The 22,581-nt window shown below is 47.4% G+C and overlaps 1 protein-coding gene across 2 annotated transcripts in view; it reads right to left on the bottom strand.

Moving 5' to 3' along the window:
• Positions 1-959: 959 nt before the first annotated feature.
• SMAD4 (SMAD family member 4) overlaps positions 960-22,581 on the bottom strand; it is a 51,604-nt gene continuing 29,982 nt past the window's right edge. The window contains exons 4-12 of one of the 2 annotated variants that reach the window (XM_040421012.1): positions 20,815-20,844; positions 18,302-18,520; positions 15,705-15,824; positions 15,252-15,368; positions 13,307-13,357; positions 7,555-7,738; positions 5,754-5,922; positions 1,740-1,878; positions 960-1,665 (exon numbers count right to left, since the gene is read on the bottom strand). In XM_040421012.1, the coding sequence (XP_040276946.1) occupies positions 1,454-1,665; positions 1,740-1,878; positions 5,754-5,922; positions 7,555-7,738; positions 13,307-13,357; positions 15,252-15,368; positions 15,705-15,824; positions 18,302-18,520; positions 20,815-20,844 (1,241 nt within the window). In that variant the 3' untranslated portion in view covers positions 960-1,453. The remainder of the gene's footprint in view (positions 1,666-1,739; positions 1,879-5,753; positions 5,923-7,554; positions 7,739-13,306; positions 13,358-15,251; positions 15,369-15,704; positions 15,825-18,301; positions 18,521-20,814; positions 20,845-22,581) is intronic. The other variant, XM_040421013.1, reaches the window with a different exon arrangement.

The following is a 22,581-nucleotide window of genomic DNA, read 5'->3' as shown; positions in this document are numbered from 1 at the left end:
AGCTATAGAGCGATTATAGCATAATGCAGACAAAGGAAGATTTTGCCTTTCAGGAGTCTGGGAAAGCTGGGTGATGACCCATTTACTGGCTGTTATGTTGGGCAAATGAATCATCACTCAGCTTGGCTAGAAAATGGTAAAAACTATATATATGCAAAACTGAACGAGGCCACAACACTCTGCACCTATATATACACGCCATAAATCGGGTTTAACCGTTTACTGATGTGGCAAGGGGGTGGGGAGAGGTTTCTAGTCACCTCTACGAAGGAGAAGCAGCCAGGCACAGCACTGACTTAGAAAGTACCTCATGCCTCAAAGATGATATCATCTTAACTCCTCCACTATGTACCGACACTGGCTAGGAGTTCTCAGCTACTGCAGCATGGCCAATGGGGAGTAAAAAGGAATTTCGAAGAAATGAAGGGTCACGAGTTAAGGACTGACCGAGAACTTTAGCAGACCAATATTTTCAGGTGCTTAGTGCATAAATCTAGTGTACTTGGTGATGTCCAGAAGCTACAGCTTTGAACAGATTGTAAGACTTAAAGGGCTTGTCCCACCATGAGAACTTATTCCCTATCCACAGAATAGGGGATACCTATCTAATCGGTGGGATTCCTACCAATCACAAGCATGAGGTGACTGGTTAGGCAGTCACGCAGGTGCTTCCCAGCTCCATTCAACTGTATAGGACTGCCAAGTTTTGTCCTAGGCAGTCCCATAGAGTTGGGGTGACCCCCATTGATCAATAAATTATGCCCTATCTCATGGATGCGTTTGTATAAAGAGGGGCCTTTATGGTTTAGTGTCTCTTTAAATTCCTAGACTCTTCAGTTTATTAAATCTACATCATAGCCCAGGGGAGGTAAAAAAGATTTAAAATCAAGGATAAAAAAAAAACAACTGTTGACAGATCTTTTACTTCTAAGATTTGCCTTAATTTTTTGGACTGCATATAGAGGAGCAGAACGTTAGCATTCAGTGATGTGGAGTAAAAAACAACAACTCCTCCTAAGGACTACGGTGCAGTCACCGAAGATGCTAATTCACAAGTTTTTGGAACATTGCTCCAGAAATACGCATCTCTGTAGCACCAAATGGGTTAAAAAGTATTTTCCCGGTCCCGCTTTAAAGGTTATTGCGGCCACCCCCCCCCCCCCCCCCCTCCTCCGCACGAGGCATTGATTGCACCTTCACTGCATACATCCTATTCATGTCATCTCTATGCAGATTCCACAGCAAAAAAAAAAAAAAAATAATAAAACTGCTGTTTTGCTGGGAAAAAACGGGGCACAAAAAAATGTTGAATTCCACCCTGAAGTGGGAGAAGATATGTGCATATATTTATATATATATATCTATTTATATATATTTTCATGATTACAAATGACTGTGATTTCAGTCCGCCTTCGACACAATGTAAGCGATACATTCGATGGCGTCCTGCTCATCAGTCCAGTGGCTGCGGGTCTGCAATGGGCATGGTGTGGAGGACTTCATCCAGGAGCTGCAGAGCGCGGTGCAAGTGAATTTCTATCCAGCAGGGGGTCTCCTTTATACTCTGCCTTGGGTAATCAGGACCCCAGCCCTTCACAAAGCTCATCCGCAGGATACAAAGTCTCCGGAGATCATCGACACCGATCCCTGCGGCGGCAGAAAGACCTGAGGGAATATAAAACGTTTGGTCAGCGTCTGTGAACCTTGTTCTGCTCTCATCTTTGTGGAGTTCCACTTACTAATTGCTGGTGCAATCCCGCCCACAGATCCTGGTCCGGGTATATTCCCCGCTACGGCTGCCGCTTGAGCTGCAGCTGCAGCTTGCGCCGTGGCCGCCTGCTGCTGCATCTGTCTGTGACACTGGCGTAAATCAAACACCTTGGGGGGAGAAGATACAATAATTGTTAATGATGGTCTGCCTCAGTCCAAGACCCACTAGGATACCTTGCACTAGACACGTGATGTCATTTTTATTGTTTAGTAGCAATATTTTCCACTTAGCGCACAAGTGTCAGTTCTCATTGGGCAGGTGATGACTAAACCATGACCAGTTTTACAAAAAGTGCAATTCAATAGGCAGACAATTAAAGGGTATCCGCATCTGGGCTTTTCACGCGCCAGCCCCTACATCTACAGGAATTTTGCAGAAAGCACCCCATTCAGATGCATGGATCAGATTCTCAGTTGTAGGAATTTCTGCAGCAAATCTATTTCATGTGAATTCACCTTAAAAGGGGTAATAAAGGGGGGATAATTAAAAATCTCGGGCGACTCCTACAATAGCTTAAAAGGGGTGGTCTCCGCTTCAGCAAGTGGCATGTTATCATGTAGAGAAAGTTATTACAAGCCACTTTCTTATGTATGGTGGTGTATTGCTGGCTTCATGCATTTTTCCATTGCATTATACACTGCTCGTTTCCATGGTAATGACCAGCCAGCAATCCAACAGCGGTGGCAGTGCGTGCACACTACAGGAAAAAGTGCTGGCCTCTCTGGTGGCTAGACCACAGAGCTACAGTGTGCAAGCACGACCACCGCTGCTGGATTGCAGGGTGGTCATAACCATAGCAACAAGCATTGTATAATGCGATGGAAAAATTAATCTAGCCAGCAAAGGAAGCAAAATGGACAATCACAATACATTACAAAGTGGCTTCTTGTTAACTTTCTCTACTTGATACATGACATTTGCTGAAGTGAGACAATCCCTTTGAAATAAAAAATGATAAACATCATAACTCATCACTTACTTCAGTGCTGTTCTGCGGTGCTTCTCTGTTACTTGTTACTCCCACAACACATGACCGCTGCAGTCAATCACTGTCCTCAGCTGTATACCTTTGAAGACAGCGATTGGTTGCAGAAGTAGAGTGCAGTATCCGTAGATTCAACGCTGCTATTTTTAAGCAATGGCACTGGAGTAAAGGGTGAGTATACTGCTGATTTTTTTTTTTGCATTTTCAACTTTTTAATGATCTTGAAAGACCCCTCTAAAGGGGTATTCCCATCTTAGACAATGGGGGCATATCGCTAGGATCCGCACCTATTGCGAGAATGGAGCGGGGAGCGCTGTGGCTGGAGGACCCCAGATTTCCCGGGGTCCGGCCACCACCAAGCGCTAATCCCCACCTCTCCCATAGAAGTGAATGGGAGCGTGCTACGCATGCGCGGTCCATGCTCCCATTCATTTCTATAGGGCAGACGGCAATAGCCAAGCCAGCGCTCGGCTATTTTCGGCGGCCCCATAGAAATGAATGGAGGGCGGCTGCGCATGCGCAGTGCGCTCTCCTTCACTTTCGGGGCTCCGTTCTCGATATAGGTGCGGGTCCCAGCGGTGGGACCCGCACCTAAAAGACAATGGGGGCATATCCTAGCGATATGCCCCCATTGTCTGAGATGAGAAAACCCCTTTAAGGCTCAGACAAGTGTATTAAAGACACATTATGCTTCGGTATTTCAGATGAGTTTCTTGGCCCAACAGTGAGTTTACGGGCCTGAACTCACAGCATCATAGGGATCTGTGAGTTCAGGTCAGTTTAAAACGTGGTTGGGCAGGTCACACATACAAAATATGGACGCATAATACAGATGTGAGACGTGCCTCAGACTGGCCTTAGACTGCTGACTGAATGCAACAGGGTGGCATGCCACAACAAAGAAAAAACCACATACATCCCTAGCGTTCACCCCTCAGGTCTTCAGGGCTGAGCATGCTTTTCCGTGTTGCATTCCACAGAGCTCATTGTTTGCAGGAGGAGCTGTAGATTTTATTGGAACTATTTAAAGGCAAATATTAATTAAAACTTTTATTCAGACAGGAGGAAACTTTTTAATATTCCCGTCAACTTGTTCTTTTTGCAGGAAGAGTTTTTACAGCAACCATTTTGGGACACCTATAATTTACTAATTACTAAAGTGTTTTCTATGGGGAGCAGTGAGGAGTGGGCCAAAAACCGCAATTCCTCAAATTTTTTTAAACACTTTCTCATGCATTGATCTGCGTAAATTAAATAATATACTATTATTTTCTGTCGTTATACCGTCTTTTTCGCCCCATAAGACGCACCCCCCCCCCAAAATGGGGGGAAAATGCCCCTGCGTCTTATGGGGCGAATGCTGACATTTTTACATCGCAGGCTGCGATGTATGAGCGAGCGGGGAGGGACTGGGAGGAGGAGCTGGGGGCCGGCAATTGCAGCGGGGCGGTGCAGTCACTGTACTCCGTCCCCGCCGCTCCAGTGCTGCACTATACAAATATAAAATGTCTCATTCAATTAAAAGTGATTAAACATGCCCCCCCCCCCCCCCCCCACTTTTAATATTACCGTACATCCTAACAGCTTCTGTAGAATGCAGGCAGGCAGGCAGGCCGGGCGGGCGGCAGCGTAACTCCCTGATGTCAGGGGCCTGCGCCGCCTACTTTATGAATGAAGCAGGCGGCGCAGGCATGTGACGTCAGTGAGTGACGCGCCGGCCGCCCAGCCTGCGTTGTACAGAAGCTGTTAGGATGTACGGTAATATTAGGAGTGAAGGGGCATGTTTAATCACTTTTAATTGAATGAGACATTTTATATTTGTATACTGCAGCACTGGAGCGGCGGGGGAATCTGTGGATGACAGTTTTATGGGGAACATCTGTGGAAGGCACTGTTATGGTCTGTGGATGGCACTGTTATGGGGTGGGGGGGGGGGGGGTCTGTGGATGGCACATATATATAACAATGTCAGCCACAGATCCCCCCTGTAACAGTGTCAGCCACAGATCCCCCCTGTAACAGTGTCAGCCACAGATCCCCCCTGTAACAGTGTCAGCCACAGATCCCCCCTGTAACAGTGTCAGCCACAGATCCCCCCTGTAACAGTGTCAGCCACAGATCCCCCCTGTAACAGTGTCAGCCACAGATCCCCCCTGTAACAGTGTCAGCCACAGATCCCCCCTGTAACAGTGTCAGCCACAGATCCCCCCCTGTAACAGTGTCAGCCACAGATCCCCCCTGTAACAGTGTCAGCCACAGATCCCCCCTGTAACAGTGTCAGCCACAGATCCCCCCTGAAACAGTGTCAGCCACAGATCCCCCATAACAGTGCGTCATCCACAGATCCCCCCTGTAACAGTATCAGCCACAGATCCCCCATAACAGTGCGTCATCCACAGATCCCCCCCCATAACAGTGCGTCATCCACAGATCCCCCCCATAACAGTGCGTCATCCACAGATCCCCCCATAACAGTGCGTCATCCACAGATCCCCCCATAACAGTGCGTCATCCACAGATCCCCCCATAACAGTGCGTCATCCACAGATCCCTTCACAGACCCCCCATAATAGTGCCATCCACAGATCCCCAGTAATAGTGCCATCCACAGACCACCATTAGTTCCAAACCCACCAAAAGCACACCTTTTGGTTAAAAATATTTTTTTTCCTTATTTTCCTCCCCAAAAACCTAGGTGCATCTTATGGGCCGGTGCGTCTTATAGGGCAAAAAATACGGTACTTGCAGAGTCATTTTTAAATAACATAATGGAAAGGATTTTGGGGGAGAATTTTTTTTGGTTAATTAAACTTTATTGTACTTTATTCTACTTTTATCACAGATGAGCTTCCACAATAGTCTCATAGGCACAGCTACAGCCACCCACCAGGATGTATTAGGCCCTAGGGTTGTCTGGGTTACATACTTTTTCGCATAAATACATTTCTAATTGTTAATGGCCGGTGGTTATCAGCTACAAAACTTGGCGACCATTACCTTAATGTAAGCGCTGGGATATATCTTGTGGACTGCGTCCCCGGGGGCTCGTCCTGCCTCTCTATCCAGGTAGTAGCTCTGTACAAACACTGCATGGTCACTGAGACATCGCACCCAGACATCACCTTCTCCTTTACACTCCAGTTGGACACCTTTCCCTATGTGTAACCTGCGAGTAAAGACACAACACAAGGGGTAAGGGAAATTCTCACGTGAGCCAATTTCAGAAACACACAAAAACTGAAGTACAGTTTATACCTCCACAATCATTTTTGGAAAGAGGACACCAGACACACTGAATATGCGACCCTGTCATTTACTCAAAGACGTCTTCGTGCAATTCTGCAACGTAGTAGTTCATTTGATTTGAATAAAATTCAGGTTTGTGGCTCAGAGTCTGAGCCGAGAAGTACAACACCTCATGTCTACACTCCTCAACATTGAAACTGCATCAGCAAGCAGGAAAAGTCGTGAAATTATGGAAACCACAGGATCGATACGACATGTTAATGATATGAAAATGATAACCAAATGGAAGCAAAATATGAAAAGCATCTCAATTGTTTCACTCTGTGCACCACCCAAAAATACATGCACTTACATGCCTTGGCATGCTATCGTGTTTGAGAAATAATAGCATAAGAAAAAAGCACCACGGCACTCACCATTGGTCCCGAAGGTGCATGCACCTGTGTTTCGTCCGCGTCCACTGATAATATGTCACTAAGAAATAAACTGCAAATAGCAACTTCGTGACCAATGGTGAGTGCCGCGGTGCCTTTTTCTTATGCTATTATTTTCATAACCACTACATCACCGACAGAGCACCACCGTGAAGGTTCGGGATACCAGTGTTTAAAGCACCCCAGTGATCGCATAGACACATGCGGCAGTGCCGGCTGCGTTCTTTCTTACTCTCTGCTATACATGTTTGAGAAATGTTCTGCCACGCTGAATGGAATTGGGCACATAAATCATCAAGATCTGCTGCTGGCAGCTCCCTTTACCATTGTGACCAATAACACCCCAGATGCGCTCAATGGGAGACAAGATGCCGCAGGCCTCGACAGCACATTTCGGCTATGCAGGCCTGCTTTTATGCCCCTCCCACAATCTGTGGGAGGGGCATAAAAGCAGATTGAAAGCTTTGTTTTTGGGTTTTTTTTGTTTTGTTTTTTTAGCAAAAATCAGATGGTGGTGTGAGATGATTGTGCTATACCTCCTGTTCATCGATGTGCCAGTTATAGCAACTTTTTGCAATTTGCTTGAAACGTTGATCATCTGCAGATCTTAGAGACACCTGTTACTGTCCTGATTTGCATAACTTTACAGCTCGACCTTCTTGGTGTTGTAATTTCAATGCTGAGGAGTGTATACACGCGTACAGTATATGCAGAGTTCATAGATGTCACCTGCAATATGTTTATACATTCTCCATGATTCAGATATCATATACCATGTAGACTGTAAGCCCTCACGGGCAGGGCCCCTCTCCTTCTGTACTAATTTGTAACTCGTCTTGTTTATGATTAGTGCAATTGTCTGTATTATGTATGTGCACCCCTTATCATATGTACAGTGCTATGGAAGGAATGGCGCTTTAATAATAATAATATACATTGGGTGCAGAGGGTTATTCCCTCCCCCCCGCCATTTTTGGGGAATTTAGTTTTTTGTTTGTGACAGTAATTCCAGGTGAGTTTTCATGTTAAGCAGTCATTGTGTATATACATGAGTAATAACTGAGCACAATGTCACCTGTGTGATGTAATTTATAACCAGAGGACTTTATATCCATCACCTTGCTCTCTCGATGGCTTCTGTCCGGTGAACATTGGACAGCTGTCCCAAGCAGAACCGATCTCCACCAGAAGGGTCTACATAGCCATCGACAGTAACAATGGGGCAGCTTGATGGGACTTTGAAGGTTTCTCCCACCTGAACATCCATTTCAAAGTATGCAATAGAGCACCAATACTCGGGGGCTACAGGATAAGAAGCAGAAGAAATGTAACTGTGGCTGCGAAATATTACAAGGGGGCAGATATAACCATCATAAATCATGAACAGAGCGCAGGAGAAGACACCAAAACAGGTATTCTTTTGGGGAAAAAAAAAAACAAACTCTTTTCTCTGTCTGCCTCTGGCAAAATGGAGCAAAGGTCACAAATAAGGGCACGGAAGAGACCCCTAAAAAATACAGCACAGAGAAAAGGATATTTTGTATAACTTACCAGTAAAATCTCTTTCTCGCTCTTCATTGGGGGACACAGAGACCGTGGTACAGCTATGTCCTCTAGGAGGCGTTGACACTAGTAAAAGCTGTTAGCTCCTCCCCTGGCAGCTATACCCCCTCCAGTCTGGAGAGAGAGCTTCAGTTTGTGAGAAGCAGTAGGAGAAGCAAGAAAACCAACGAAAAAACGTGTAACAGCAACAATGCCAAGAACCGAACCGGGTTCTAACCAGCAACTGCCCAACTGTGGCCGAACAACAATACTGGGTGGGTGCGGTGTCCCCCAATGAAGAGCGAGAAAGAGATTTTACTGGTAAGTTATACAAAAATCTCTTTTTCTCGCCCATATTCATTGGGGACACAGGAACCGTGGGACGTTCAAGAGCAGTCCACGGGGAGGGAAAAACCACAGACCCATGGAAGCAAGCGTCCCTGCTGGTAGCTAAGAAACTGCCGCCTGCAAGACCTTGCGGGCTAAGCAGCGGCCGCAGATGCATAACAATGCACCTGGAAATTTTTTTGAATGTGTGTAAGGAGGACCGGAAGCCATTTACACAACTGCGCAGCCGTGGCGCGATGCCTCAGAGCCCAAGAAGCGTACACACGCTCAGGGGAGCGAGCCGTGACACTTAAGGGCGGAACGGTAAGGCATTTGCAGACCGAATCCATCGTGCAATTGCCCCTTGGAGGCCGCCAATTCTTTGCGTGGAACCTCCGGATGACAAAAAAAGGGGGGTTCCGTACGCCGGAAGGGACTGGAGGCTGCCAATAATGACGTAGCTCCCTGCCTTAGGGAGCGAAGGAGAGGGACAGTGAAGGAAGGACAATTTCTACATTGAAGTGGAAGACAGAGATCACCTTCGGGAGAAAAAGGGAATGGGCCAGAGAACCGCCTTATCCTTGTGAAGACCCAGGAAGGGTTCTCTGCAAGCGAGCACCCCCAACTCGAAACACCCGTCTGATGGATGAGAGCCACAAGAAAAAACTAACTTCTAGGAGCCGGGGAGATTTGTCTCCCCAAGGGCTCAAAGGGATAAGACTGGAACTCTGAGAGAACTACATTCAGATCCCAAGGCGGTAAAGGACGGTACGGAGGAACCGTATGGGCCACTCCCTGAAAGAAGGTTTCCATGGGCACCAGGGGAGGCCCCGCCGTCAACAAAGACCCTAAATGCCGATGTAAGACCGGACCCTAAAGGAAGGTAGTCTCTGAGTGGCAGTGACAAGAGACATCTCCTAGAAGGGAAACGAGATCAGCGTACCATGCGCGACGGGGCCCATCCGGAGCGACTAGGATTATTCGGAATGCCGTCCATCTGATCCTCCGTAGAACCCTGGGTAGGAGAGAAGAAACACGTAAGGAGGGAGAAACTCCCGCCAAGGAGAGGTCAGGGCATCCATGTCGTATATTTCCGGAACTCCTGCTCGGAAGAGAAAGTGGGGAGCTTTCGTGTAGATACCGTTAGCACACCCAGACCAATGGAAGGAGTCCCTATAGAAGGAGGGATGTGGAGGGTGTCACAGCCCACCAGTTGGGATCGGAGCGTGCCTGGAATGGAAGGCCACTAAAAGAATACCCCATGCAGGTGCAGATGAGGGAAGGTAGTAACATAGGAACTACCAAGGCATGCGGGTGTCTATGAATCATGATCCAGAGGAGGAAAGGGACAGGGGAAGAATAGGCCAGGTCCAAGCCCATTTCCCGTAGAGACTGGCGCTATACAGAAGTAGCCAAGGATTTCAGTTATAGAAAAAGTCCATCACCTGACGAAAAAACTAAACAGACAGACCCCAAGTATGTACTGGTATGCAATACCGCTCCCACAGTAATAGCCAGTGCTCGCCCCGTCAGCGCAAAACAACTGAGAGGGAGGCCTGAGACTATCCGTAGAAGCCTCGTACCTATCTGCCCTAGTTTAAGTAGAGCAACCTTAAGAACTCTACCTGGAAGTGCGCTGAACAGGTGCAACTGCCAAGCTGGCGCCAGGGTAGGGCCCCTAGCAGAGGGGATGTCCCACTGCAGCGACCACGAACTCAAGCATTAGCGAAAGGCTGCACCTGTGGAGGAAAACACGCATAACCACTTTCCCAGAGAAGGAGGAGTGGTGGATAGAGAATACAGTCAGTGAGCACTTGACTCGTTGGAACGTACTCGCCATATATGTGCAATGGTGTACGCACAACTACTGATGCAGACAATATCATGACCGACTGGAACAATGAAGACCCATGGAGATGGGAGTCTCTAGGATACAAGTGATGCTAGTAAACCCCCTGAGAAGACAGAGGAGTTATAATCATGGCCAAAACCAGTACCAAAAAGAACACAATGAGAATAGCCACCGTATCCACTGGCGGCACTCATATAGCACTAGAGTAAGAGTACCGGGCACCGTTGAGTACCGACTGTTGAATTGCCGTATCTGAAGATATTCAGTTATTCCCCCGCTAGTGGATCACTTGCGAAAGGGAGTAAGGCAGGCAGGAAGCACAGTGATGTGTAACACTCCGGCTATGGGAGGATAGCGCGACAGTCGGACCGTATCCAATGGTGGTGCAATTACCCCACCTATGGAAGGTGGAATGCGTACGGAGTACTTAAGCCAGTGGTAGGGAAAAGACCCCACCTATAAAGGAGGGTTAATGCCCACGGCGAGAACTAGTGCATATGGCGAGTCCTGTACCCTGTGGGAGTGCAATTAGCACTTAAGTAAGGGGGTAATGCATACAGCATACCTTGTAACCAGTGATAATGTCATCCTGGCACCTGTGGAAGGAGCTATTGAATACAGCAGGTACTGAACGCAGTGGAGATGCAAATCCGCCACCTACAGAAGGGGGAATGTATACGTCCGGCACTGAAATCAGTGTTATTGTACTTAGTCCACCTATGACAGGGGACAATGTATAAGGTCAGTACTGTATCCCAAAGTAGTGCAATTACTCCGCCTAAGGAAGGGGGTAATGCCTACGACAAGTGCTGCTAGCCATCGTAGACGCAATCTTAGGAGATTGCTTCGGATTCATGTCAGGGTCTGAATCAGCGATTCTCCTCCCTCCCTCGGGCGGACCAGCTCCTGTGAGAGAGGGTGCGCCTGAGCGTGACCCGGGGAGGAAGGGAGTGCGGAGATGTTCGAGGAGAAGATGACGTGATGTGGTCCGCTAGCGCGCAGGTCTGCCCCTCAGAATCTCAGCCCTGGCAGATGCGGACTGCGTAGGAGGGGGCTTAGCAACAAAACCACCCAAGGGGTGGATTGGGAACAGGGGTCCTGTATAAAATTGCGCCGGCAGAGAATTATCCACCAAACGACCCCAGAGGGTGGATTGGGAAGTTCCAGTTGCCTCCCACTGGAATTGCGCAGGTGGGGAATCATCAACCAAACGACCCAGGAGGGTGGATTGGGAATCCAGAGGTTCTCCACTGTATGGCGCAGGTGGAGAATTATCAACCAAATGGCCCTGGAAAACGGATTGGGAATCCTGCGGAGATCCTTCCTGAATTGCGCAGGTGGAGAATTAGCAACCAAACGGCCCAGAGGGTGGGTTTGGAATGCTTCAGCTGTCCTCCATGTGATGTACGAAGGTGGAGAATTATCAACCAAATGACCCCGGAGGGTGGATTGGGAATTCCAGAGGTTCTCCGCTATATTGAGCAGGTGGAGAATTATCAACGAAAACGGGGGCCGTTTTCATTGATAATTCTCCACCTGCTCAATATAGCGGAGAACCTCTGGAATTCCCAATCCACCCTCCGGGGTTGGGATCCTGCAGTAGTCCGTCACTGGACTGCGCAGGTGGAGAATCATCAATCAAACGGCCCCGGAGGACGGAGTTGGATCCTGCAGTGGTCCGTCACTGGATTGCGCAGGTGGAGAATCATCAACCAAAAAGCCCCGGAGGGCGGATTGGGATGCCGCAGTGGACCGTCACTGGATTGCGCAGGTGGAGAATCATCAACCAAACGGCCCCGGAGGACGGAGTGAAATCCTGCAGCGGTCCGTCACTGGATTGCTGGGGTGGAGAATCATCAACCATTCAGCCCCGGAGGGCGGGGATTGGGATCCTGCAGTGGTCCGTCACTGGATTGCGCAGGTGGAGAATCATCAACCAAAAAGCCCCGGAGGGCGGATTGGGATCCCGCAGTGGTCCGTCACTGAATTGCGCAGGTGGAGAAACATCAATCAAAACGGCTGCGGAGGACGGGGATTGGGATCCCGCAGTTGTTCTTCACTGGATTGCGCAGGTGGAGAATCATCAAGCAATTGGCCCCGAAGGCGGATTGGGAACCATTAGAAGTCCCCCTTACCCGAGATAGGATACGGGCCCAGTGTGGAACCACACTGACCGGGTGGCCCTGCGGCTGAGGAGGGGGACCCGAAAGGACGCACCTTTCCTTTATTATTATTTTATACATTTTTTCTAGGAAGCCGGTCTCAATGACAGGCAGGAAGGGGTTAAAATTCTCCACTCATGCACTGTACTTAGGGGGAGGAGCCCCAGATCTTCAGGTGCCGGCCTAAGAATGGTGGTGGCCAGGAAGGGTTAATGTGGTCAGGAGGATCAGTGACGAAGCTCAGCAGGTGTCTGGGGGAGGGGGAGAAGGGCGGGAAGAATTTCGCGCCAGAGTGCCCACCCCCCCGCCAGGATGAAAGCTGCGGCATTCCAAGAGAGTGCCCCTGGAAGGGTTAAACTGGCTAGAGATACCAGGAGGTAGGTGGCATGCCTTAATCGTAGGTGTGCTTGGAGCGGGCCCCTGAGTGATAATGAACGAGGGAGGGAGAAGGAAGAGGGTTGATACTTACCTATTCCCGTGTACTCACCTCATCCTGCCGCCATCTTCACCCCTCCTCTGGTCCAGCAAGGTCACCCCTTCAGCTACTGGCACCGTAGTGGCAGTACGCTAGAAAAGGGGGGCTTGGATGGGTGACCCCTTGTCTGGCGGGATGCAGGGGAGCGAGGCTGCCCTGGTCCACCTTGTCTTCTGTGGGGGAGGCAGCAGTGCGGGTGACCGGCACTGGCGCAACTCGAACCCCGGGAGAACAGGGAGGTGAGGTGTCCACTGTTTTCCCATCTGAAAAAGAAGGAAAAAAATAAAACTAAAATAAAAAAAAAATCTTCAGGAGATCCCTGCAGAGCAGGGAGGTCTTGCCTCCTATTGACACTAGAAAAAACTGAAGTTCTCTCTCCAGGCTGGAGGGGGTATAGCTGCCAGGGGAGGAGCTAACAGCTTTATCTAGTGTCAGCGCCTCCTAGAGGACATAGCTATACCACGGTCTCTGTGTCCCCCAATGAATATGGGCGAGAAAAATCAAAGACTCACCTGGGTGATTGGAGATCGGAGGCTGGAACGCGAGCTCATTATGCACAGGCCCTAAGAAGCAGAAGGACTTATTTAGGAAGCAAGTTTTTGATTCAACGAAAAAACATTTTGCAGTAAGGAAATTTCACGTTTCTGTGATCACAAACTAAAAAGACCACCAGGCAAATAGCAGAAAATGCTTCAGGATATGTACAACAGAAATTAAAGGGGTCCTCTCACTTCAGCAAATGGCATTTATCATGTAAAAAAGGTAATACAAGGCACTTACTGATGTATTGTGATTGTCCATATTGCCTCCTTTGCTGGCTTCATTCATTTTTCCATCACATTGTACACTGCTCGTTTCCATGGTTACGACAATCCTGTGATACATCAGCGGTGGCCGTACTTGCACAGTATAGGAAAAAGCGCCGGCCTCTCTGATGGCCGGAAACATGCACAGCAGCTCCGGTCCCCGTCCACCTCGTATCTGTGCTGCAGTGGTGGTCGTAACCCCTGGAAACTAGCGATGGATAATTCAATGGAAAAATGACTCAAGCCAGCAAAGGAGGCAATATTGACAATCCCAATACATTAGGAAGAGCCTTGTATTAACTTTGTCTGTGTGATACGTGCCACTTGCTAAAGTGAGACAACCCTTTTAAAGAGTGAAAAACAAGCATTTTTTTCTGCTCAGATTTTGCACGCATAGAAAGCGGTTGTCCATCTAAAAAAATATATTTTTTAAATGCGTTTCATCTTGAACATAAAGCACGGGTGTCTAGATCTGCCACTGTCAAAGCCGACCCACTTCCAACAGAGGAGATTTCCGGCATCTCCACCAGATCTCTGCTGTGTGTGAAAGGGGAAAGAGTAATAAGGTGGCTGGCACGAGATAGTACAAGATGGAAATGGACCTACTGGGACCACAGCTGACTGGGAGATAAGGGCACCTTTATTAATTCAAATAACGGACAACAGCTTCCATCAACACAGGTCCTCCAAAGAGCAGCTCATCTCGGGGCTCCTAACGGTAATTAGCAGTTATAACTGAGGAAAGCAACTGCAAACAGGAGGCTCTTGAGCAGGGGTTCCCCTTTATTACATTCCTTCAAGCAGTTGCAAAAGCAACAACACACACAAAGCAGTCCCAAGAGCTAGTAGCTTAAAGGACAATTCCAACTAAATCTCTTTTACATAGACCTTGTAGAATGTCATTTTCCTATTAGTTATAGTCCCACATTATAGTCAAGGCCTCATGCACACGACCGTTGCGTTTTTTGCGGCCCGCAAAACATAGAAGCCGCCCGTGTGCCTTCCGCAATTTGCGGAACGGAACAGGCGGCCCATTGTAGAAATGCCTATTCTTGTCCGCAAAACGGACAAGAATAGGACATCTTATATATTTTTGCAGGGCTACGTAACGGAGCAACGGATGCGGACCGCACATGGAGTGCTGTCCGCATCTTTTGCGGCCCCGTTGAAGTGAATGGGTCCGCACCTGAGCCGCAAAAACTGCGGCTCGGATGCGGACCAGAACAACGTTCGTGTGCATGAGACCTTAGGGTTAAGAAAAAGCTGGAAAAAAATATATAAATAGGTCTAGATACACAAACTGTGAATAGACTGAGGACTATAAACTTTCATGTGCCTTCAAATGCGGCACGTTTTGTAGCAGAAATTTCTGCAATTGATAATCAGTTCTATTCATCTGAAGGGGACTGGCAGCGAGCACATGGATGTCTGCAACCACAATTCAAACAAATGGAATTGATTTTCAGTCACAGGCATTTCTGCAACAAAATCTGCGGTGTGTGTCGGCACCCTCACAGGGGCAGCAGATAAATTGACCAATGAAGAAATTGGAAATGATTGAAAATAAAGTGGCAAACCCATAAAAGAAAAAAAGTGTATGATTCTGGGCAATGGATAAAAAACAAAACTTACATTGGTAGGTAAAACTTACAGTAATGTCCAGGATGGGGCATGGGTGGATGATGCTGAAGATGTCCATTCTGGTGGTGAGACATATTGGGTGTGTAAGGTGCGGTTCTACTTCCAGTCCAGGTTGTGGTACTGTCTACTAAAACATCACACAGAATATGGTTACAATACAGACCCTTATAATATGTCTCGGGTAGGAGCAGGCATGGAATAACATGGGATGCATCAAGAAGAGATCTCTACCATGACTTACGGTGCCAGAAGAATTGTCGGTGAAAAGAAAAAGGAGCCATGCTGAATAAGTCAATGACGAGGCATGCTACACAATGGAAGAAGCAATACAGCACAGCCTGCACTGTGTCAGGAGCGTGATGATGGGTTATAGATGGTGCCAGGAGGCATGTCTCCTCACACAGTCTGCAGACAGGTACATTTAGTGTTTTACAAACTTTTCAGACCGTTGGCAGCCACTTACTGTGATGATATGTGGCTGGCTGAGCGTTGAAGCCGTTCGGCTGTGTCCCCTGAGGAGGCACGGAGGCGATCTGCAGCAGTCCTTCACCGTGCGATGCTGCCAATAAACTGGTGGGCTGACCTGGGGGAAGAGAACATCTTCAGTCTTCCAGGATCAATACTGCCAATAGCTCTCTCTCTCTCAGCTCTGTTAGATGGCTCAGCAAATCTAAAGTTCACAATAACAATCATCTCCTGTCATCCATCAATTTCTTTACAGTGATAACGAGCCCAAACTGATTCTCGCTGAACATCTGTGAGGAAAAGCAACAGGAAATGGTCCTACTGGGATAGGAGTTGTCAAAAGTAATGGACGCTATAAGATTCTCTTCTGTCTGCGCACATAAACTATTATATACCTGCCACATTTACTAGGTGCCGAAACACTACATCCAGTGAATTGCCCATAAAAGATCCCCTCCCCCTCCATGATACTGGTTATTATAGTTTTAATTTATAGATTAAACAATTTCGGACCATCCGGGCGGTTCACATCTCACTCTGAAAGGACGCTCCTGATCATCATTGCAGAGTTGGCAGCTACAAAAAGATCGTGCAGCTGCAGAAGCGTGGCGGTCAGTGACCGCAGGGACGGTATTTTACTGCCCCGGTCTTCTCCAGCGGTCCTATCATGTGACACTGAAAAACCTTGTACAACAATGTGTTCCCTCATGTGACTGGGCTAAAAAAAAGGTAATGTTAAAAGCACTACAGAGGTATTGTATGGCAGGGGGAGGGGGGCCTCTAACTGGGTGCACAAGTGTATATAAAAAAAAAATATATATATATATTATTAAAAATGACACCACGCTGGAGCTTTTAGCTTCGTCCCCACCAACCATGAATTACATTTTCTGGGTAGAAAAAAAAATTAAGACAAGACCAATGCTAATCTAAAAATGGTAAGGCTACTTTCACACTCGCGTTTTTGGCAGATTCTTCATGGATCGGCAAAAACAGATCCGTTACAATGATACAACCGCATGCATCCGTCATGAACAGATCCGGTTGTATTATCTGTAACATTGCCAAGACGGATCCGTTATAAACTCCATTAAAAGTCAATGGGAGACGGATCAGTTTTCTATTGTGCCGTTTGGCTCAGTTTCCTCAAGCGGACAGCAAAACGCTGCAGGCGGCCTCCAGAGCGGAACGGAGACTGAACGGAGGTAAACTGATGCCTTCTGAGCGGATCCTTTTCCATTCAGAATGCAAAGTGATCCGTTTTGGACCGCTCGTGAGAGCCCATGATAGATCTCACAAACGGAAAGCCAAAACGCGAGTGTGAAAGTAGCCTAAAAAAAAAATGATAATCCTATCTTTAGAATGCGCCATCATTATGAGATCGGCAGGCCTGACTCCCGGGAGCCCCCCAAATCAGCTGTTTGAGGAGCCCGATCCTCGCTGCTCATCAAGCACAGTGCTGTCCATTTGATAGTGAATGTACTTTGCATAGTAGCTCAGCCCCATTCACTTGACTGGGACTAAGCTGCGGCTAGGCCATGTGACTAATGAACTTGATGTCACATGGCCTAGGAAGAAGCCTAAGCACTTACCTGGGACCCCTACCGAGCGGTTCAATTGGGATTGTTAGAAAATAAAAAAGGAACTGGGGGGAAAAAAAAAACTTTGGTGACCCTGCATTTCAGTCTCTGTCACCAGTTGCTTTCAGATCGGGCAGTATAAAACTGATGACAGAGTCCCTTGAATTCCAAAAGTATAAAGTCCCCAAGCTTTTAACGACTGAAGGGTTAAAGGGGTTGTGCAGCGCAACATATTAATGACCTAAAGTGAGGATAGGTCATCGGTATCAAGTCAGCAGGCGTGCCAGGAGTCGGACACCACCGATCTGATACTGAAGACCTATACGGAGGTTAGGTCAGTAATATTTTAGCGCTGCACAACTCCTTTAAACTATGGGGGGGGGGTTGAATGCAAACGTGTAAGAAACATTGTAGATTAATTTTTACTGATGTTCGATGAAATAATGTCCGGCCCGTTCCTGTGTGCACCCAGGGAAGCTCCACACTACTACTGCCACAATGGGAAGCCGACGTGTTTAAAGACATTCAATAGAAATGGTGTATGTAGTATTTTTATCCAACAAGAGGAATTTTACATTTTCTAATGTTTTTGTAATCTTGAACAACCCTGTTAATGGTTCAGTTCTGTCAGCTTTAGGCCGAATGCACACGGCTGTGGAAATCGGACGCGAGCGGTCCGTGGTATCCTGGCCTGGCATCCTTCTGACAGTGTATTACTGTAGTGCACCGGCAGCATGAAGCGCACGGCGTCATAGCAACCAAGGACGCCATTGCGCTCCTGCTGTCAGCAGGATGCCAGGCCGGGATACCACGGAACGCTCACGTCCGTGTGCATTCGGCCTTAGACTTATATTCAGTATATGTGTTAATTAAAAAGAAACAGCTGGTGTATATATAAAAAAATTAAAATAAAAATTCATGTTTGCCATTCAGGAGCAAAAGAAAGAGTAACAGCCTAAATAGGAGTTTTGCTTCGTGAATGTACAGAGAGCTGCGCATCTCCTAGGACACTTACTTGTAGAAGGGACAGGGATGCTGGAGAAGCTGGAGGCATTGGGCGTGCTGGGCTCACTTGATGCCAGCATTGACGAATTGCTGTAGCTCTCGCTGGATGACCTGTTACTTGGCGGGTGCTGGATGGTCTGTATTGAATGTCCATCAGAGGATGAGATACTCTGCTGTGCGTCCACATAGTCATGGCCATACTCGTCCTTCACAAGTAAGCTAGACGGAGCTGTGACACACAGAACCACAGTCAGAAAATCACTGGGAACACAACAGCATTTCAGCTTTTAGCCTTCGTAGTTCCTGCAGTCGCTAGTCTGCGTTTTCCAGCTGTTGCACAGTGACGCCTCCCATATTGGGCTGCTGGCTGGCAGGGCATGCTGGGAGATGTAGTCTTGCAACAGCTGTAGTGCCAGAGCTCCAAAGAAACTACTCCTGACTAGGGATGAGCGAACCTGAACTTTACAGGTTCGGTGTTCGGGTGGTGTAGAAATTCTGTTACGGATTCCGTTATAATGGAATATAACGGAAATCGTAGACGGAATGCAAAACGGAAGCCTTTAAGAGGCATTCCGTTTTGCGTTCCGCCTACTAATTCCGTTATAACGGAAGCCATAACGGAATTCCTACACCACCCAAACGCCAAACCCGTAAAGTTCGGGTTCACTCATCCCTACTCCTGACCTATAGAAAAGGCCTCAGTCAATAGCGGATATGCCACCACAACACAAAGACGACATACACTCACCTAAAGAATTATTAGGAACACCTGTTCTATTTCTCATTAATGCAATTATCTAGTCAACCAATCACATGGCAGTTGCTTCAATGCATTTAGGGGGGTGCTCCTGGTCAAGACAATCTCCTGAACTCCAAACTGAATGTCAGAATGGGAAAGAAAGGGGATTTAAAGAGGACCTTTCACTTGTATAAACTATGTGAACTGAGTATGCTGCCATATAGAGCGGCTCCCGGGGATCTCACTGCACTTACTATTATCCCCGGGCGCCGCTCCGTTCTCCCGTTATAGGCTCCGGTACCTTTGCTCTGTAAGTTATAGTAGGCGGTGTCTTCCCTTGTCCTGTGGGCGTCTCCTTCTCCTAGGCTGCAGCGCTGGCCAATCGCAGCGCACAGCTCACAGCCTGGGAGAAAAAAACCTCCCAGGCTGTGAGCTGTGCGCTGCGATTGGCCAGCGCTGCAGCCTAGGAGAAGGAGACGCCCACAGGACAAGGGAAGACACCGCCTACTATAACTTACAGAGCAAAGGTACCGGAGCCTATAACGGGAGAACGGAGCGGCGCCCGGGGATAATAGTAAGTGCAGTGAGATCCCCGGGCGCCGCTCTATATGGCAGCATACTCGGTTCACATAGTTTATACAAGTGAAAGGTCCTCTTGAAGCAATTTTGAGCGTGGCATGGTTGTTTGTGAAATACTCAGACCGGCCCGTCTGGCACCATCTGCTCAGTTACTGGGATTTTCACGCACAACCATTACTAGGGTTTACAAAGAATGGTGTGAAAAGGGAAAAACATCCAGTATGCGGCAGTCCTGTGGGCGAAAATGCCTTGTGGATGCAAGAGGTCAGAGGAGAATGGGCCGACTGATTCAAGCTGATAGAAGAGCAACGTTGACTGAAATAACCACTCGTTACAACCGAGGTATGCAGCAAAGCATTTGTGAAGCCACAACACGGACAACCTTGAGGCGGATGGGCTACAACAGCAGAAGACCCCACCGGGTACCACTCATCTCCACTACAAATAGGAAAAAGAGGCTACAATTTGCACGAGCTCACCAAAATTGGACTGTTGAAGACTGGAAAAATGTTGCCTCGTCTGATGAGTCTCGATTTCTGTTGAGACATTCAAATGGTAGAGTCCGAATTTGGCGTAAACAGAATGAGAACATGTATCCATCATGCCTTGTTACCACTGTGCAGGCTGGTGGTGGTGGTGTAATGGTGTGGGGGATGTTTTCTGGGCACACTTTAGGCCCCTTAGTGCCAATTGGGCATCGTTTAAATGCCACGGGCTACCTGAGACTTGTTTCTGACCATGTCCATCCCTTCATGACCACCATGTACCCATCCTCTGATGGCTACTTCCAGCAGGATAATGCACCATGTCACAAAGCTCGAATCATTTCAAATTGGCTTCTTGAACATGACAATGAGTTCACTGTACTATAATGGCCCCCACAGTCACCAGATCTCAACCCAATAGAGCATCTTTGGGATGTGGTGGAACGGGAGCTTCGTGCCCTGGATGTGCATCCCTCAAATCTCCATTAACTGCAAGATGCTATCCTATCAATATGGGCCAACATTTCTAAAGAATGCTATCAGCACCTTGTGGAATCAATGCCACGTAGAATTAAGGCAGTTCTGAAGGTAAAAGGGGGTCCAACACCGTATTAGTATGGTGTTCCCAATAATTCTATAGGTGAGTGTATGCCAAGAGGCAGCACAATGTTGTTGAGGTCAGATCTACTAGATGGATTTATTTACTAAGGAAGTACTAACCTGTACTTTGAATGGTCAGCCCGGACAAGTCTGAAAGAGAAAAGGTATAGGGTTACAGAATAAATAATAAAGTAGAACATAAAATAAAAGGAAGAGGCTAGCATTCATTTTCTATTTGGCTGAATACATATTTGGAAGTCCTAAAAAAGAAATACATAAAGATGCAAAAAAAATAATAAAATAAAATACAGCACCCCCTTGTGGAAATGTAAGGTAAGGCATTTTCACAATTAAAACCAAAGTTATGTATTATGTTAATAGAAATCCATTATAAAATACCCGTCTGTCCATCGGTTCCCCCAGGCTGCAATGAGGAAAGAATAAAGTGTTGCCTCACGAGACAACCTACCACGCTGTGTTCTGTTGGAGCAGACGGACATATAGCCAGGGAGAAGACGACCCAGCAGCAGAACAAGCTGTCCAGCAGAAGTGACAGTGATCCTCACCAGTCTGATGCTGTCTGTGCTGAATGGACAGAGTCAGAGCGGCCAAGAGCAGGCTCAACTGAGAAATAACTGGGTCCCTGCCCCCCCGGCAAACTACCAGCTCAACTGTATATCAGGCACCAGAACTTGTGGCCCAGATATACTGTAAGGGTCCATTCACACGTCCGCAATTTCGTTCCGCATTTTGCAGAACGGAATTGCTGACCCATTCATTTCTATGGGGCAGCACGATGTGAAGCCCGGACAAGGAATTGCAGACCCGCACTTCCGGGTTCGCAATTCCGTTCCCGAAAAAAATAGAACATGTCCTATTCTTGTCCGCAATTGCGGACAAGAACAGGCATATTCTATTAGTACCGGCAATGTGCGGTCCGCGGAATGCACATTGCCTCTTTCCGTGTTTTGCGGCTCCACAAAACACGTTGCGGAGGTGTGAATGGACCCTTAATGGAGATGCAAAAACAATAAATAGCAAAGACTAGGAAAACAGCAGGAATACATGTGGGTAGGCAGTTGTAAATATTTATATGCACAGATAGTACTGCCTCCCCCCTTTAAACAATAAATGCACAGACGTTACTACTACTCTTTCTCGATAAATGATGTAGGCAGGGATAGTACTGCCACACTGTTACTCCATATATATGATACAGGCACAGATATTACGGCTTCTCTATTTCCATGTAAATTATGTAGGTACAGACAGTACTGCCTTCCAGTCTCTCCCTGTAAATGATGTAGGTACAGATAGCACTGCCTTCCTGTCTGTCCCTGTAAATAATGTAGGTACAGATAGTGCTGCCTTCCTGTCTCTCCCTGTATATGATGTATGTACAGATAGTACTGCCTCCCTGTACATGATGTATGTACAGATAGTACTGCCTTCCTGTACATGATGTATGTACAGATAGTACTGCCTCCCTCTCTCCCTGTACATGATGTATGTACAGATAGTACTGCCTCCCTCTCTCCCTGTACATGATGTATGTACAGATAGTACTGCCTCCGTCTCTCCCTGTACATGATGTATGTACAGATAGTACTGCCTCCCTGTACATGATGTATGTACAGATAGTACTGCCTTCCTGTCTCTCCCTGTACATGATGTATGTACAGATAGTACTGCCTCCCTGTACATGATGTATGTACAGATAGTACTGCCTTCCTGTATTTCCCTGTACATGATGTAGGTACAGATAGTACTGCCTCCCTGTACATGATGTATGTACAGATAGTACTGCCTTCCTGTCTCTCCCTGTACATGATGTATGTACAGATAGTACTGCCTCCCTGTACATGATGTATGTACAGATAGTACTGC

This window comes from Bufo bufo, chromosome 2 (genome assembly GCF_905171765.1).
Source record: "Bufo bufo chromosome 2, aBufBuf1.1, whole genome shotgun sequence".
Taxonomy (NCBI): Eukaryota; Metazoa; Chordata; class Amphibia; order Anura; family Bufonidae; genus Bufo; species Bufo bufo.
The sequence above is the reverse complement of the archived record's forward strand: the minus strand, read 5'-3'. Positions and strand labels throughout refer to the sequence as shown.